This window comes from Cebidichthys violaceus, unplaced genomic scaffold, assembly GCF_023349555.1.
Source record: "Cebidichthys violaceus isolate CVI_PGR_0920_01 unplaced genomic scaffold, fCebVio1.0.p SCAF_20, whole genome shotgun sequence".
Lineage (NCBI taxonomy): Eukaryota > Metazoa > Chordata > Actinopteri > Perciformes > Stichaeidae > Cebidichthys > Cebidichthys violaceus.
In genome coordinates, this window is record NW_027176373.1 from 11,385,089 (window position 1) to 11,401,743 (window position 16,655).

General features: G+C 41.5%; 1 protein-coding gene across 1 annotated transcript; it reads left to right on the forward strand.

The window, feature by feature from the left end:
- Positions 1-166: 166 nt before the first annotated feature.
- On the forward strand, positions 167-16,078 carry zc3h12b (zinc finger CCCH-type containing 12B). Its single transcript, XM_068716377.1, has 6 exons — positions 167-219; positions 4,367-5,149; positions 5,281-5,420; positions 6,281-6,515; positions 6,768-6,874; positions 6,993-16,078. The coding sequence occupies exons 2-6, from the start codon at positions 4,521-4,523 to the stop codon at positions 8,417-8,419; spliced, it is 2,538 nt and encodes an 845-aa protein (XP_068572478.1). The 5' UTR covers positions 167-219; positions 4,367-4,520; the 3' UTR covers positions 8,420-16,078.
- Positions 16,079-16,655: the final 577 nt, after the last annotated feature.

The window sequence follows — 16,655 nt, forward strand, 5'->3', positions numbered from 1 at the left end:
TCTGATATGAATTCATGATAAAGTTATTCCCATTTAATTACCCCAGTTGGAATCCACCACTAATCTGTCCTTGCGTGTTTGCGCGTGTGACCCAGGTGTCTTTTCATCGTTTAGGTTACTTGTTTCCCTCGCGTTATCTGGCAACCCGGACTAAACTGCGACAGCGCCAATGGCAGCAAAACAGAAGTGTTACAGGCGAGGATGGATGACAGCAACAAGGTGAGATGAGCCCCGTGTGAAGTCAACGAGAGCCGTGAAATACGGGCACGTTATGTAGAGGATATTGATGCGTTGCGGTGTTTCACCTCCGCTTGAAATATCCACCGATCGTCAACTTTATCTCAAATTACAGCAGTATTCTGGCGAAAACTGTTAGCACACGCTCAAAAGCTAAAGCTAACTAACGTTAGCCCGTGGAACCGCTGAATTGGCCGTTATTACTGTGGTGTTACGTTAGCTAACCTACCTAGCATTGCTACCGTTAACTGAATAGACACCGGGTTGTCTAACAGGCTCGGTTGTTAGCGATATCTACCGATAACCGCTATCTCACTGCTCTCCAGCCTTTTGACCGGCAGGATAAACCGAATTAGACCGGTGAGTTTATGAAGCTAACATGTTGACTCTCCAGCCGGCCAAGTAACGGTACACTAGCATGCTAGCTGCTGTACTAGTTGTGACTCTGGGCCTAAAGGATGTCAAACCAGTCATTCTCAATCACAAAGGTGACGTCGTGAGCAGGGCTAATATTACGAGGCTATACGAAAAAGTGCATTGTGAGTATGAGAGCTCTGTGACTGTCATCTTGTTTAACCTTCCTTTTCACCCTTTTCAACTCATGATGCTGTTGCTAATGATGTCAAGCACTTGAGGGTTTTCTATTGACGTGTCAACTAGTTAGCTGATGAATGCAATAACGTATAGTCCATCTAGGTTCATTTTACAGTCCAGGAGCTTGTATGTACAGTCACTGTCATCGGGATCAATGCAGGGTTTGAGTTTGGTTGCACATTCATGTAGTTTGATGTTATAGTGAGTCACGGGAAAAACTGTCTGAACACGAGAAATCAGTTCAATCCTCACTTTCTTTTTGCCTACTTTTAATATATAGGGATCATTTCCTCTGTTTTTCTTTCAAAGTGATGAGAGGAAAAAACTTAAAAATAGGTCAGCAGAAGCTCACATCAATAGAGCATTGTTGGTTACAAGGTAATGCAATATTTATGACATACAATACACTTCATTAATATAAAGCAAGTTAGCCCGGAGCCATCTTCAGGAAATTAGTTTTCTCATTCAGTATAGAGAATAGGTGCAACTTTATATTATGTGTTTGTGGTGCGAGGTAATGATGCTGATTTTCGGGGGGGAGATTAGTCTGTTAGCCTAAGACATGAAGAGTAATGGTCCATGGGCCCAGTAATAACATGTGGCTAAATTTGTACTTCAAAAATGATTGAAAATATTTGCAGTGAAACCTTTCTTCGTGCTTGACTTTAAGCTTGACTGTTTATAGTGAATTTTACGAGTATATTTTTGTTGTCAATAAAAGATCGTCTTTTCTTGGTGAAGTGTTGGCTTAACACACTGGGTCTAATGGATGATTTTGGCATGTAAGATGACCAGTAAACGCAGTGTCATGATGATCAGTCAGCATCCAGTCTTCCCGTTGTAGAAGTAGAAATGTCATTGATCTAATGAGTGTGAAATGAGATACGAGCATAGTGCTGTCATCTGATAAGTGTTTCTTGGTTCCATGCCCTGGATGACAGACTACTACGACTTCCCCTTGGATGTACATTCTCATTTATGTTTGTACTTTTCAGCTCAGAAGATGAGTTTATTTCTAGGCATGGATAATCTTTTTGCCCTTTTTGCAGAACACACTGATTACGTGTTGCAGTAGCCACTGTTCAAGAGAATCTCAGTTTTGTAGTTTTGAGGTGACGGGTCTTCTAAAAGGTGCTGGCTAAGCCTGCTGAAAGTGTCACAACTATATAATGCAGAGTACACAGTAACACATGCCATTCTGTCATTCGTCGGTCTTATAGGAAATAACTGCTGGATTTTTATTTACAGTGGTGGATGCACTTCTCTTTAAATATGTCAATCTTAATTTCAACATATCCAACTAGCCAAGTGGCACATGTAACCAACACTGACTGTGGTGCAGTGTGTCCCTGCTTTATACTGGATAAACCATGTCGGGTCAGCATCAGCGATGTAAAAAGATGGCTTCGGGGACCTGTTTCACTTGTTGCTATGAAACAGAACCACACGAGCCTGTGCATGTGCAGAGAGAGTCTGGAGGCCTCGCTGAGTCGATGCCTGTGAATCTGGAGGTGGATGGGAAAGGACTGGAAGAGCTCTGCTCCCTTAAACATGTTGTGAAATGTCTTAAATGGCAGTGGGATGTGTGATTTCAACGAATGCGCCTCGCTAGTTGTTTTAAATGTTCAAACCTAAGTTCTGATCAGCAGTGAGACGGTGTACTCAACTGATGCTGGGAGGTATAATGTATGCATTTGGAGCTTTAGATTGGCCCTCAGAATATCTATCAACCTTCAGGGTCTTTCCATGAGTACCAGTCTTGTGTATTACCTGATGAGGATGTTGCCAGTGACATAAGTAATTTCTATCGCAAAATATGCTGCCTCAAGAGTTTCAGTATAGATGTGTAGTGCAGCTGTAAGTGTTCTGCGTTCACTGACTGCCTGAAGAGAGATGATGAGCTGTGTTTGTGTTAGTCGTGACTGGTAAAAAAAAAAGGAGTTAGCTGATGACAAGGCTGTGTTGCTAAGCAACCCACATCATGGGCTGCGCCTCTTGAAGCTCGAAAAGCTGAGCTGTATTTTCCCTCTGCAAGACCGGAGGAAAGTGTAGTTCCAGGGCTTCTGTTCATTGATGCACTTGTTGTCAAGATTATCTGATTATTACCAATATCCACATGTAGAAATGTCCACATGTTTATGACCTGAAGTCCTGCTCTGCTTCACCATGAAAACACGTTCCCTCAGGAGTTCTGCTTCGATTCAGAGAGTCAGGGCTGGAGGCGCAGGGATACACTGTGCTGCCCACACTTTGTCTCAGGTTGTGTTAACTACATGCACTCACTCCACGTGTGTCTGGCTCAGACGCTGCTTTGCGAGACCAGTGAGGCTTCTGTGCACATAGAGGCGATACTGCAGCACGTTAACACCTTCTGTGCTGGAAGAGCGGGACTTTTCATTTAAATACAAGTCAGGTGGAGACTTTGCTGTCTTTTATGTATATATATTTTTTTACATATTGCACCTACAAGCAAGAGGAGATGGAGGAAATTTTTCTTTTTTGTATGTATGTATTTGTTGTATCGTGAAAAAGTACAAAAGTGACTTTCCGTACACAATGCTTTGCCATAGTTTAAATTTGCAGTTTCAGCTTTAAGTACACCATTGGTTGTAAATGTGTGAGAATCGGAGAGTTTGTAGCTGTGACATACAACCTTTCACTGACCGACTATTCAACCATCCAGTTTCACCAACAAACACAACAAAAGATTAAAGTCGCCGCTTGCGAACCACAAACAGAAAAAACACAATCAGACAGTGCCTACCTATTCATATCAGCCCTTTTCCTGTGCTGCTATATATTTTTTAGTTTTTGTTTCTTTGTGGTGGTGACTAATATGTTCCATTTGTCTGACTAAGTTTGTCACTTGCCCCAGATAGCAGTGTTTCCCACAGGTGGAAAAGTTCATGGTCTCACCACAAGTAGGGTGGGGAGTCAACGCCTACATTTTGAAATGCAGATTTCGTGTGAAAACGTTTCGCACCCACATTAGTGTCAAATCATTTTCGTTTGTCTGGTTTTTTTTGTAGTATGACTGTGTTATTTAATATTGTCCAATAAACATTACATGTTAACCAGCAGTCAGTCCCAAACTGCTGCACAGCGGTGATAGAATCCTGACAAACTTATCACAGATCCAAGTGAATGACAGCTCTGCCTTTAGAGGCGACTAAAGTTTGTCCTTATAACTTTACTGGCAATGTGGCATACAGCTGCTGAACGGTGCTGAAACGGAGAGAAAAAGATATATATTCACAAATTGAATCATTTTTATGTGGACCCTCTCCAAGGTGCATTAAAAGATGACTTAAATTCACAAGCTAACAAACTAAAATGTTTCATTCAAGTGGAATCTTCTATCTTTCAACTGCTTTTCCAAGCAGACTTTTAAAGATACATAATAGTCCTTCTTGGTGGGCCTACAAATACGAAGTCTATGTATGGGAACAGAGGCAAATGATTCCTTATGGTTCATTTAAAATGTAACATATTTCACTGATTGAAACTTATTAAAGTGTTTTTCGGTCTCTTTCAGGATTTAATAGCTTGATTTTGCTCTGCCCACACGTGTTACTTTGGCTCTAAACTAAGAGCCTGTGGCGCTAAAGTCCAGCATTCAGTATGATTCCCTGGTTGCGGCGGAGGTGAGGAAGCATGGGGCGGAAATCTGAGGTGTCGAGACGAACGTGATGACAGTATGGTTGATGGTGGAGAAGCTCAAAATGGAAAAACGCCCATGCAGGGAGGAGAACATTGACTCAAGCGAGGCCCAGCATGCCAGTGACGATTCTGAGGACGGAAGCAGCTCAGAGAGCGAACCGGAAGAGCAGCAGCACCAGAGGGTTCGGGTGAGCAGCCGGTGTAAGAAGAGGGAGCCCTTGGCCGTCGCCAAACCCCACCGGCAGCTCTGCCGCTCCCCCTGCCTCGACCGGCCCAGTTTCTCCCAGGGCAGCACCGCTCAAGAGCTCCGCGAGGATGACGCTGCCGCCGGACCGGGGGCCAAGCCCGCCAGTGACCGAGAGTACCAGACCAAGATGGAATTTGCGCTGAAGTTGGGCTACTCCGGGGAGCAGGTGGAGACGGTGCTCACCAAGCTGGGGGCCGCCGCGCTCATCAACGACGTTCTCGCGGAGCTGGTGAGGCTCGGAAACAAGGTGGACCCGGAAGTCCAACCCTGCGGCAGTGCGGCGACGTCGACATCACGGCCGCCCTGCGTTAAAGAGACCGTCAGCCCAGAGGTGTCGGTGGAGGACGACTCTGTAGACACGTTTGATAACCTCAGGCCCATCGTCATCGATGGCTCAAATGTGGCAATGAGGTAGGACACACACACACACACACACACACACTTAATTGGTCTTTTTCGTTGCGGAAACATTTGCCTCTAATGAATGTCCAATTTTTGGAGGTAAACGAAGCCCTTTCTACCACACTGTTTGGTTTTTCTAGCCATGGAAACAAAGAGGTGTTCTCGTGTCGTGGTATCCAGCTTGCTGTCGAGTGGTTCTTGGAGAAAGGACACAAGGACATCACTGTGTTCGTTCCAGCCTGGAGAAAGGAACAGTCGAGGCCCGACGCCCTCATTGCAGGTAGTGAAGCTGTTCGTGAGGCAGTTACTATTTGAGTAGTTGTAGATGGCGAGGCAAGAGTCAAACTACCGTATTTTTCGGACTATAAGGCGCACCGGATTATAAGGCACACTGTGAATTAACGTGTCTATGTTCACACATAAACCGCACCGGATTATAAGGCGCATTAAGCAAAACAACACAGTCCGGTAAATCAAACTTTATTCAACTCAGTTGTAACAACAAATACCGGTACAGAAAAATACACTCACTTATCGATTCATTCCTCTTCCAGAAATCCATCGAATTCTTCATCTTCAGTGTCTGAGTGAAACAGCTGTGCGATTTCGGCATCAAGAATGCCCGAATCCCTCTCGTCATTTTCCGAGTCAGTCTTGTTGCCGTTATCGGTACTTGTTACCGTTATCGGCCGTTATCGGCTGTTCAGTGATGATTCCAGCTTTCGTGAAAGCTCGGACAACGGTTGCGACCGATGGTTACTTGTTGTGCTTATTGATCGATTTTGACTTTTAGTTTAGACATTACATTCCTGTTACGGGGCCGATCAGGTAGTGACACAGCGTACCGTAATGCTCCGAATATCCATTGAGCGGAGTGGCTTCGTTGCTTACCAAAGTCGTACTAACACATTTCGGCAGATTTTTGAGCGCATTGTACCACATAAAATCGATCAATAAGCACAACAAGTGACCATACATAAGGCGCGCTGGATTATAAGGCGCACTATACATTTTTGAGAAAATTTAAGGATTTTAAGTGCGCCTTATAGTCCGAAAAATACGGTACATGTAATTTGTTTTTTGTGTATGTGACTGAAGTATGATTTTGTGGTGTGGTCTTACTTGACACTTCTCTTTCAGATCAAGAGATATTGCGCAAGCTGGAAAAAGAGAAGATCCTGGTTTTCACCCCGTCTCGGAGAGTTCAGGGCAGGAGAGTGGTGTGCTACGACGATCGCTTCATAGTGAAGCTGTCTTATGATTCTGATGGAATTATTGTGTCAAACGACAACTACAGGGACTTGCAAAATGAGAAGCCAGAGTGGAAGAAGTTCATAGAAGAGCGTCTCCTAATGTACTCGTTTGTCAATGACAAGTAAGGATTCATTCTTATGGCTTCCAAAGTATTTAGAAATGCACTCTTGGACTATATTTCATTCACTACAATACAATGATTTTTATACCAAAGCTGGTTAGTAGTATACATTATTTATTTAAAACTTTTGAAGACTATGTATGTGTGACATAATCTATTTAGTGATTGTATTATGGCCTTTGCCTTTGCGACAGCGATTCTTAATGCTGGAAACAACACAGCTGACATTTACTGACTGACTATTTTGAATAGGTTCATGCCTCCTGATGATCCCTTGGGAAGACATGGTCCAAGCTTAGAAAATTTCCTCCGCAAGCGTCCTGTTGTTCCAGAGCACAAGAAACAACCTTGCCCCTATGGTAAGTTCTCTACTTGTCTTTTCAAATCATGGTCCAAATGATGTTGCCGTTTTCTTTGCAGAATTTGAGTGTGTTCCTTTTTTTATAATTGACTTGATCTACTCTTTCTTCAAACAAGGGAAAAAGTGCACATATGGACATAAGTGCAAGTACTATCACCCGGAGCGCGTCAACCAGCCACTGCGGTCGGTGGCTGACGAACTACGGGCTTTTGCCAAACTGTCCGCGGTGAAGACGATGAGTGAAGGGGCTTTAGCTAAATGCGGTACTGGTCTGGCGACCATAAAGGGGGACGGCAACTCCGAGGTCAAACGCGTGGCACCCAAACGGCAGTCTGACCCCAGTATTCGCTCGGTGGCCTGTGAGCCTTTGGAGGCGCTGTCCGTCGCGAGGAAGTCTGAGGCAAATTCAGTGCCTTCCCTGGTGTCCGCTCTCAGCGTGCCCACCATGCAGCCCGCCAAGAGTCACGCAGCTGGGGCCTTGAACACACGATCAGCCAGCAGCCCGGTGCCGGGTTCTTTGCAGTTCGCGCACAGTTCTCTGGAGCACATGTCCAGTGTACAGTACCCTCCTATTTTAGTTACCAATAGTCATGGCGCCTCCATTACGTACAATGAGCAGTTCCCAAAGTATGACTCGGTTAGCGACCATGGCTATTATTCACTGCACAGTGATTTTTCAAATATGAGCATGAGCAGCATGCACAATGTCGACAGTTTCTGTAGCATGGAGCACGAGCATGGCGTGTATCAGAGAAATCCCAGCCACTGCCTTGAGTCCTGCCTCAGCCATTCAAACAGTGACTCCTTCTCCTCTTACGGGGACATGTACCCGAGCTCCGTGGACAGTAGCTTAGAGGAGAGCATGAAGGGGCAGCAGCAGTCTCCTGCGCAGGGTCGGATGCAGGCTTTCTCCCATGGCTTTCGTCATGAAGCGCTGACTCGGGTCCAGAGTTATGGACCTGAAGAACCCAAGCAGGGCCCCCGCAAGCTACCCGGATCTCGTCTGGCACCGCATATCCAGCACGTTGCGGTGGGAGCCAGGTCCAGCTGTCCCGGAGACTATCCCCTCACTCAGAACGTCCTCCCACCTCTGTCCTCGCAGCCCACGCGGTCCCTTGGCATGACTCGCATGGACAGCATATCGGATTCAAGGCTATATGATAGCAACCCAATGAGACAGAGGCGACCTCCACTGTGCCGGGAGCAGCATGCAAGCTGGGACCCTCTGCCTTGTGGTAACGAGTCCTATGGATATCATTCGTATCCTTTGAGTAACAACCTGATGCCGTGTTGCGAGCGAGTGATGGTCCGCAGCATGCCGGACAAAATGGAGCAAATCTGGAACTCTCCGTGGGAGATGCCGTCTGCAGCTGAACATCAAGAGCGGTATGTCATCCCAGACCACCAGTATCAAACATATCGGAACCTTTGTAACATCTTTCCCGCTTACGTAGTCCACTCGGTAATGGAAAAGAACCCTCATTTAACAGATCCACAACAACTTGCCGCCATCATTGTTACAAAACTGAGGTCATACCATTAAGCGGTTAATCTTTTTAAACATTCAAGAGTGATGTGATAAGGGAAATACAGATTTTGATTGCAAAGAAAGGCACTTCAAAATGTTGCTGCATGTGCAACATCTGCCCTCAGGAGTTTTTTTTTCTTTTTCTTTTTAAATGTCTCGGGTGGGGAAATATGATTTTACATCACTAAGATGACATAGAAGTAATCAGCGTAGAGGAAGTTTGTCTAATAAGTTTATCTCAAATTGTAAGATGTTTCACATTTGAAAGCTCCGTTTTTCTATAAAGTGTGGTGCAGTACACCTTATTAGAAATCTGCTTCATAACACATTCATACCGCCTGAGCAGGAGCTGCATACCAGCTTTGTACCATATCCACGATCAACTGAGCCTTTGTTCAACATCATTAACTCTAGTAAATATACACAGAATACTCTTGCCAACATTTAGCAGTGCTGGTAAATGTCCACTCAATTCTGAAAGTGTTCCTTTGATTTGGTTGATTGCATATGGTTTGATGTATGGAGCTCCACACTGGTCAGTATTATGTCAATAAATAAGTTTTCATGAAATAGATAACCACAGGAATATATTGTGTAATATACATGAATTAATTTGTTGAGGAAATAATAAGATTAGATTTCTTTGTTTTTATTTCTAAATTCCCCTTTTCAAGAATGTTTTTACATGATAAAGGCATTTTTCGCTATGGTGCGTAATGTCCTGTAACCTTTTTATTTCATGTCATGTTTCACAATGTCACTTATTATTTAAAAATGTCAATTTTCATGACAGTGGTGTCACCTGTCAGCCAATCACATGCCCCCTGCCATGCCGCTAGCTAGCAACCATTAACAACTGCAAACAGATTTACTGTGTGTTCCAATACCCACACTACCAGACTATTTAGTATGCCAGAAAAAAGATTTTGTATGTCAAAAATACCAGGATGTCATGATTTCAGGCTAATTTGACCCACAATCCTCTGCACAGCAGAGTTATGAGCAAGAGGGTCAAAGTTGAAGGTGAAATGTTATGAAGAAGCTGTATGTCCCAATTGAATGCATACTGCATCCTAAAAGTACGTACTTTGTAAGGGCAGCTGCAGTCTGTACTAAAAGTAAAAAGTATGCTATTTTGTAACACAGTGCCAGCCAGTCAACACCCACTAGCTAATGCTAAAGCAACGATGATGCTAAAGTTATTCTGAATGAACTAACTAGAGGCTGCTGCTTTAAATAGACACGTAAACTATCTTCTCCTTCTATTTATTTAACTTAGTAAGGCTGCACATGCCACCTAGCTGGCTAGCGAGTACTTGGTTTATTACTCTGCCTCAAAGTGAAGAGCCAGTGTTGACAAGCAGCAGCTAATCAGAGTCACCTCAGCTGTGCTTTGATTCTGAGGATGTTAGGGGTGAGCTAGCGCTGCTAACACTGACTCGTCACGTTGATGCTGAGTAATAATCTGAGCTCACAAGCCAGCGTAAGTGGTAGATATGTAGTATCAGCTGTTTTGTTCAGCTAATCCTTAACAACTAAAGACGTTTAGTTACTGTGTCTGTGTACTGTCTTCACAGTAGTCTTGGCATTGTTGTTGTTGCTCTCGGTGCAACAACAGCTTGGTGCTAACTGGTTAAATTTGGTAGCAGTTGTTGAGCTTGCTGGCTTGAGGTTGGAGAGGTGAGGAAGCTGTGACAACACCGCTGTCATCAAAAATGGCTGGATTAATTAATATGTGTCATTATGAAATAATATGAAGATGATGTGTCACTGGGAAAAATGCCGTCGTGAACTAAATCATTTTTAAATAATGAAATTTATATATACAAAATATACAAAAAGTATTCATACAATAAGAAGAGTGAATGGTTGATTTATATATTTTACATAGTTTAACGTGTTTAAACTATGCGTTTAATCCATACTGTTCTTTTTTCTCTGCAACATTTTCCACATTTGACTTATTAAATCTGACTAAAGAGAACGTCAACATTTGCACACAATGTAGCTTTTATGAGGATCTTGTTCAGGCCCCATGAACGTGTTATGAAAGGCATCTAAAGTGTTTCTGGTGCAGTGGAACTATAAATAACCTTGCTTAGGTCTGCCTCTGCTGTAAATATTTTGTGTGACTTTTTTTTGTGCATTTATTTTAAAGATAAGTAAGAGGGAGGTAGTGACATACCTCACAGCATGAACTATGACATTTAATGGCCTTATATCTGAATGACCTCACGCTTTAGTCATCGTCTAATTGGTTTCGATGAAAGTCTTCGTCGTTGAAGCCTCCTATTTTCAAATGTAAAGCACTATCTCAGTATCTAAAGAGATATATTTTCTCAGCCTCACTTAACAAAGCTACTATTTTGGTAGAATTTGACAGTGCACAAAGCAAGCCAAAAAAGAGATTTGACTTGTATACATGTGCACATATCGATGTACATATAATCACACAAAAGCCATTATTTCAAAGTCATTTATAAGCTGCTAAATAATGCCAAAAAAAAGATAGACTTTATATAGTGTCAGTATTCTACATAACCTGGAAGCGATTGGATTACAGTATAAACATCTGTGTGTGCTGTATAGTTACCTTTCTGATTTTATTGGACGCTACGTCCAAGATTTTCCTATTTATATATTTGTCAAATTTGTTGTGCTGATTCTTTTCAATGTGAAAATATTCAAAGTATCTTTGTTTCAAACAGTAGCTCTAATGGACTTCTTCACGTTGTCAGAGGAGCAAGTGTGTTTTCAGGAGTGGGTTCATGTCGTTTCAAAGACTACTTTTACGTGCACATTAGCAGTCTGATGATTTCCAGCTTTTCTCAATGACCTGAATCCTGAAACGCGAGTTTAAAGCACTAAGAGAAACTTGGTTAAACCTGCTAGATTTCTGGAATTCAGCCATTTATACACTTTATAAAGGGTTGGATTTTTTTGTTTTTAACGTGTGCTAATGTGCATGACAAAGACCCAGGACAAGGAAGGTATCATCCCTGTGGCAGTAATCTAGCAGGATTAAAGACAATTTAGTTAATTATACCCATGTATCATTGCATCAAGACTAAATGCATCCAAATTCTCGCCTATGCTGAACACACCTAGTGATTTATCTATTCTAATTTAAATGGTTTAGTTTATTAAATGATCTTTGAATTTGTTAACTTCAAACAAATGCACACAGGAAAACACGCTATGCAGTTCTCACTCTACTGTCAATCCAAATACTCCAATCAAAAACAAAAAAAACAATGTGGCAGTGTCCTATTCCTTAGCAAGTTTATTATGTTTCATATTAGACACACATAAAATATGTCAAAGTTAAAATATGATGGAGGAATTGGAGTAATCTGCTTCCTGACAAACTGCGTGTGAACTGGTTTTATAGAAATCCGACCATCGCAGTGCAACCAAACACGTTGCCCCGTGTCATGCCTTAAACCTGATTTCTGGAAGTTACCTGGTTTCTTAGAGCATCTAAACGTAGTGAAACATGGAGAATCCATTTAACCAGGCTGCGATGTGATAGAAGTTTGCTATGGGAGATGGAAACAGTGTTTACCGTCACATTTTAAATGTTTGCACAAAGAATTCTGCAGAAGACTGAATGCTTACCTGATGTTACCTGTTGTCAGATAAAATGATAGGAATCTGGCTGATACAGAGTCAGACCTTGGACTGAGTTGTATATTGGACTAATTTTGTTATATCTTGTAGAGTACGAGGCTTCAATAAGTGTATAAAAAAATGAAGGGAATGCTAGAAAGCATGTTGAAGATTAAATTTATTGTATGGCTTTTTATGGGGGGGCTGCTTGCTCGAATACAGATGTACAGAACGCAAAAATGCAGCCGGTCCCCAAAGGACGGTGGAAGGGTTTGGCTGTGCCTTGCAGCACATTGCTCTCAGGATGCTTTCAATTTTCTAGTTTTCAGTCTCCCTGCCAAAATCCAGTGGTTACTGGCAAGAGTCTACTCTGATCTAGTAATGATATATTTTGTGAAAATCCTACATGTACCATGTAGAACTTTAAAAGTTAGTTTATGTACAGTTGAAAAGTGGAGATGGCATTGCAGAACTTTGTACTTTTTGTGTATATCCTTGTTACGCACCGTGAGACCTAGAAAATTGGGCTAATAGGATGGCTTTATGTGATGCAGCTACAGTCAGATGAAGTAATGTTGCAGCCAAAATCAAAAATGGGTGTTTGATTTACCCATATTTTTAATAACATGCTGATTGTCTGGCAGTTGTTGAGCCAGTGATCTCGATTAGACCTTTAAATTTTACCCAAGACTTTGGGCCTTAGGACTCTAATGTTGGATCTAGTTATGACTTTTGGTACGGCCCCCAGGTCATCAGGTCAAAGCTATCACTTCTTCTCACAAAATATTAACTAATGCGAAGCACATTCATGCTCCCAAGAGGATAAACCCCCATGATCTTAATGATCCATTGCCTTTAATCCCACTCTCAGGACAAAGTGCCACATGAAACTTTCAGCCTATAAATTGCAAAGAGGTTGTAACATGTAAAGCCAGCCCTAATAACAAGAACATGTTTTGTGCATTTTAAGGGAAATGCCACTTAATTGTTAAGATTCAGGTGTGGTACTCCTATGGCCTGCTATTGGATTACATCAGCATTACAAATTTAATAGAGGAGCCGCCCCCAAATGTCACATCTGACTCTATTGTGATCAAATAACAAAAATCTATTGGTGGCAATTTATTTTGTTGGTGTTTTATCATCTTAGTAAATAAGATAATAAAACATACGGAAGTGACGTTGAGCTCAAACTGTCTAGAGAGTTGCCTCCCCTTTGTAAAATATGGAGCAGACCCGTATATTTGTCCTTTTGAATAAGGAACATGTTCATGATTACAAAGAAAAATGTCTGAGAATTTTATAACTGAGTGGTATTACTCTTTAACAGGGCTGATTGTATGAGCCTGACTTTTTCTCATTGGTGGTGTTTTAAAAAAAAATTCTATATTTCTTTATAATGTCTACGTACAACTGTGGTATATGAACAGACGTAAAGAAAAAAAAAATTTGAATGTGTTTTGCCCAAATGAGTATTGGGCTTTGCTGACTTTGTTTTTTCATGAAAAAAAGACTAGGCCACCTAAGGCCGGCTGTCTGTTCATGAGAAGGTGAAACAAACTGCCTAAATGTTTCTTCATGTGAAACAATCAGATTGCAAGGCTGCTGTCAAGGTTGTTTCTGGCATTTGGCTAAAGGTTTGCGTGCCACCCTTTTCCCTTGAGATAGTTGAATTACAGAGATTATAAACAGTGCAAAAAGACTGAAGTTCTAGTAGCAGTAGTAGTGAGGAATATCCCTAAAAACATCAGCATCGTTGCTGATTGAGAGGCCAAAGTAACATCACCAGTGATTTGACTTTAATGTGGTTAATATGTTATTGGAATATGCTTCTTGGTGATAGTGAGATCCTTCTTTAACCTGAACACTGGGATAGTCAATTGCCCCAATGAACGCAGAGTACATTTACTTAGAGGTGTTCACAGACATCTATGATAGCTGAAGCAGTTTATGTTGAAGTAGACTTTGTATAGCTACAGTATACACAGGATTGAAATGAATGTCAAATCAATTTAAACTTGTGTTTAACCTGTGTTACTATTTCTGTCACAGGGCCACGTGGCCTCCACTTCTCCGTCATTAGATAAAATGCACTCATGCACTCAGTGTGGGCTTGACAAGTGTTAGAGCAAATGCACATTCAAAGCCCAATGGCTGTTAATTATGTGTGCCCGAAATGTTGAAATTGTGCTTATGGTAGCTGCCCTAATCCTAAAGGTTAGACTTTCACAAATTTCCCTCTGGACATTTTGCCCACATGGACGCAGAGAGAAAAGAAATGTAGGGACACAAGCTCTGTCTTTCATTGATTTTTTTCATCAATGAACATTTTTTTTTCATTAGTTATTACTCAGTTTCGTCCCTGTTCCTAACACTACTTTCAGAAAGATTGTGCTTTCACTCGACAACAGATGACTATCAGGCTAAAAATGAACTCACTATCACCACAAAAGACTTTCAGTATTTAGCTTCTTTTGTTAGAAGGTTACACTAAAGGCCATATCGTAAGTGTCCCTACCCTCCTTTTGAAAGTGCCGCAAATAACTAAGCCACAAATGTCTAGAATTGACTTTTGCTTGTTGATACAAATTGTATCTATACCTTGAATGTAACAAAATATGAAATGTATAGTATGAAAATAGTTTTATTTAAATAAAGGGAGAAAAAAAAAATCAATGCCATAAAGTTGGTGACACTGTGTGTCACTGGGAGTAGCCCATTGGTATGTACTAATTCTTACTGGGTACAGTAGTTAATTTACAGGGACATTTACGTGCTGCATACCGGTGCACAGATACCCTGTGTACAGTAGTAAGCATCATGTCCTCTCTGTACATAGCCACACGTGTGTGTGTGTGTGTGTGTGTGTGTGTGTGTGTGTGTGTGTGTGTGTGTGTGTGTGTGTGTGTGTGTGTGTGTATATATATATATAGAATGCGATCTGTAAAATGTAACAGTAACAGTTACTTCAGTTGTTCAAATACTTAGATGATTTCTGTGTTGTGACCTGTGCACCCTGGTTAAGTGCATCTATTTCCTCTGATTTGACGTGTCAGCGTTGCGCTATTTTAATGGGAATTTTAATATATTTTGAATATATTTTGCCTAATAAAACATGCCAAAGTTGTTCTCGGGTGGCTTTCTCAAACATAAAGTTGTTGTGATTGAACACGCGGGTTGTCGTGCAATGCATTCTGTATTTTCAGCGGACGGAGGGTTTGATTTTCACACAACGTGAATCGAGAGTAACTTAACACCAAACACAGACCTGTGTTCAGCCGGACGGTTAAGAGCATATTGCAGAGATGGTCTGGACAAGAGGCAGAGTGCAGCATCAGCAGCATGCTGACACTTGAATGGTTAAACTCTGTCCGTTTTTACTCAGATTTGTGTTTAACGCTCTTATGGTACACATCCTTTTAAAACAGGAATTTATTGGGAGTGAGGTGTGTTGACTTGTGATGTGTTTTACTATTCTGATGTTGTCAATGTAACGTCAACTTAAGTCCAGAATGAGCTGTGAGGTCAACACGGAGTGATTTTTAATGGGCACACATTACGCACCCGTTACGATTGGGTCGAACACACATGTACACAAACAGCTGTGGTCAAATAATTGTGAACCCCTACAACCATATCAGTTACAATTTGAAGTGTTGGTGTGCAAACGAAAAGAGGAATATGTATTTAAACATGACTGCATAGGTGTATCGCTCAGGTCAAGTCACACAAAACATTTTAAATCACATACTTTGGTGTTTTCTAATATTGAGAAACGCAGTGGTCACATTTCTGAAGTAGGTCTCCAGTTTGAGTAGACTGGTGTGTCTGCAATGTAAAAAAAAAAAGGGTGGGGGGGAAATATAAAGCACGTTTTTTGTTGTTGTGTTGTGATGATCTGCAGTATTGTAATCCACTCTGACTGGATAGCATTGCTTTTATAGACCAAAATATACAAGAATAGACTATTTGGGTCCGTGGGCTCAAACAAAATGTAAGTCTTAATGACAAAATGTGTTTCTCTTCATAAATAAAGCAAAGTGCTGTTCAAACTGTTTTATTGTTTTTAATGTGACGGGAGAGTGTGTTAGTTATTTACCTTAATAAAATGAAATATTAAGTTGTGATGTCTGAATTAATGAAATCTAAGAAAATATTACCCTGTGTGGAATATCCCAGAATGCATCCTGATCAACATGTACAGCTTTTATCCTCCACTTCTTCTTGGATTCAAGCCTTTTCTGTAGCTACTACTCCATAACTTTTACACTTTATAATTAAGTTAGCCTAGAACAGAGAGACGTTGGATGGATCCTGTTCAGTCACACTGAAATAATAGCATCATGCTTTATCCATGACAGCTGAATAGATGGCTGGAAACGGCTGTTCGTTGAAAACAGTCTCCATTGTTTGTTAGAGGAAGGTACATATGTACATGAGGTACAATGTACCCAAAGAATGTCATGTCTTAGAGGTTTGGTAGTGGTATGGCAAAGCCCTTATCATTAATAAGCACCTCATCAAAACCAAATGGTGTGTGTGTGTGTGTACAGCAGCTGTAGTTGTGCAAAAGGTTACACAGCACATGCACACTATCTGGTGGTTAAAGGGTGTAATGGCTCAGGGCATTGAGATGCACACA

Coding starts and splice junctions, on each gene's coding strand:
- zc3h12b (XM_068716377.1), top strand. CDS start 4,521: ATGACAGTATGGTTGATGGTGGAGAAGCTCAAAATGGAAAAACGCCCA. Junction 5,421..6,280: donor GCCCGACGCCCTCATTGCAG/GTAGTGAAGCTG, acceptor CTTCTCTTTCAG/ATCAAGAGATATTGCGCAAG. Junction 6,516..6,767: donor TACTCGTTTGTCAATGACAA/GTAAGGATTCAT, acceptor TATTTTGAATAG/GTTCATGCCTCCTGATGATC.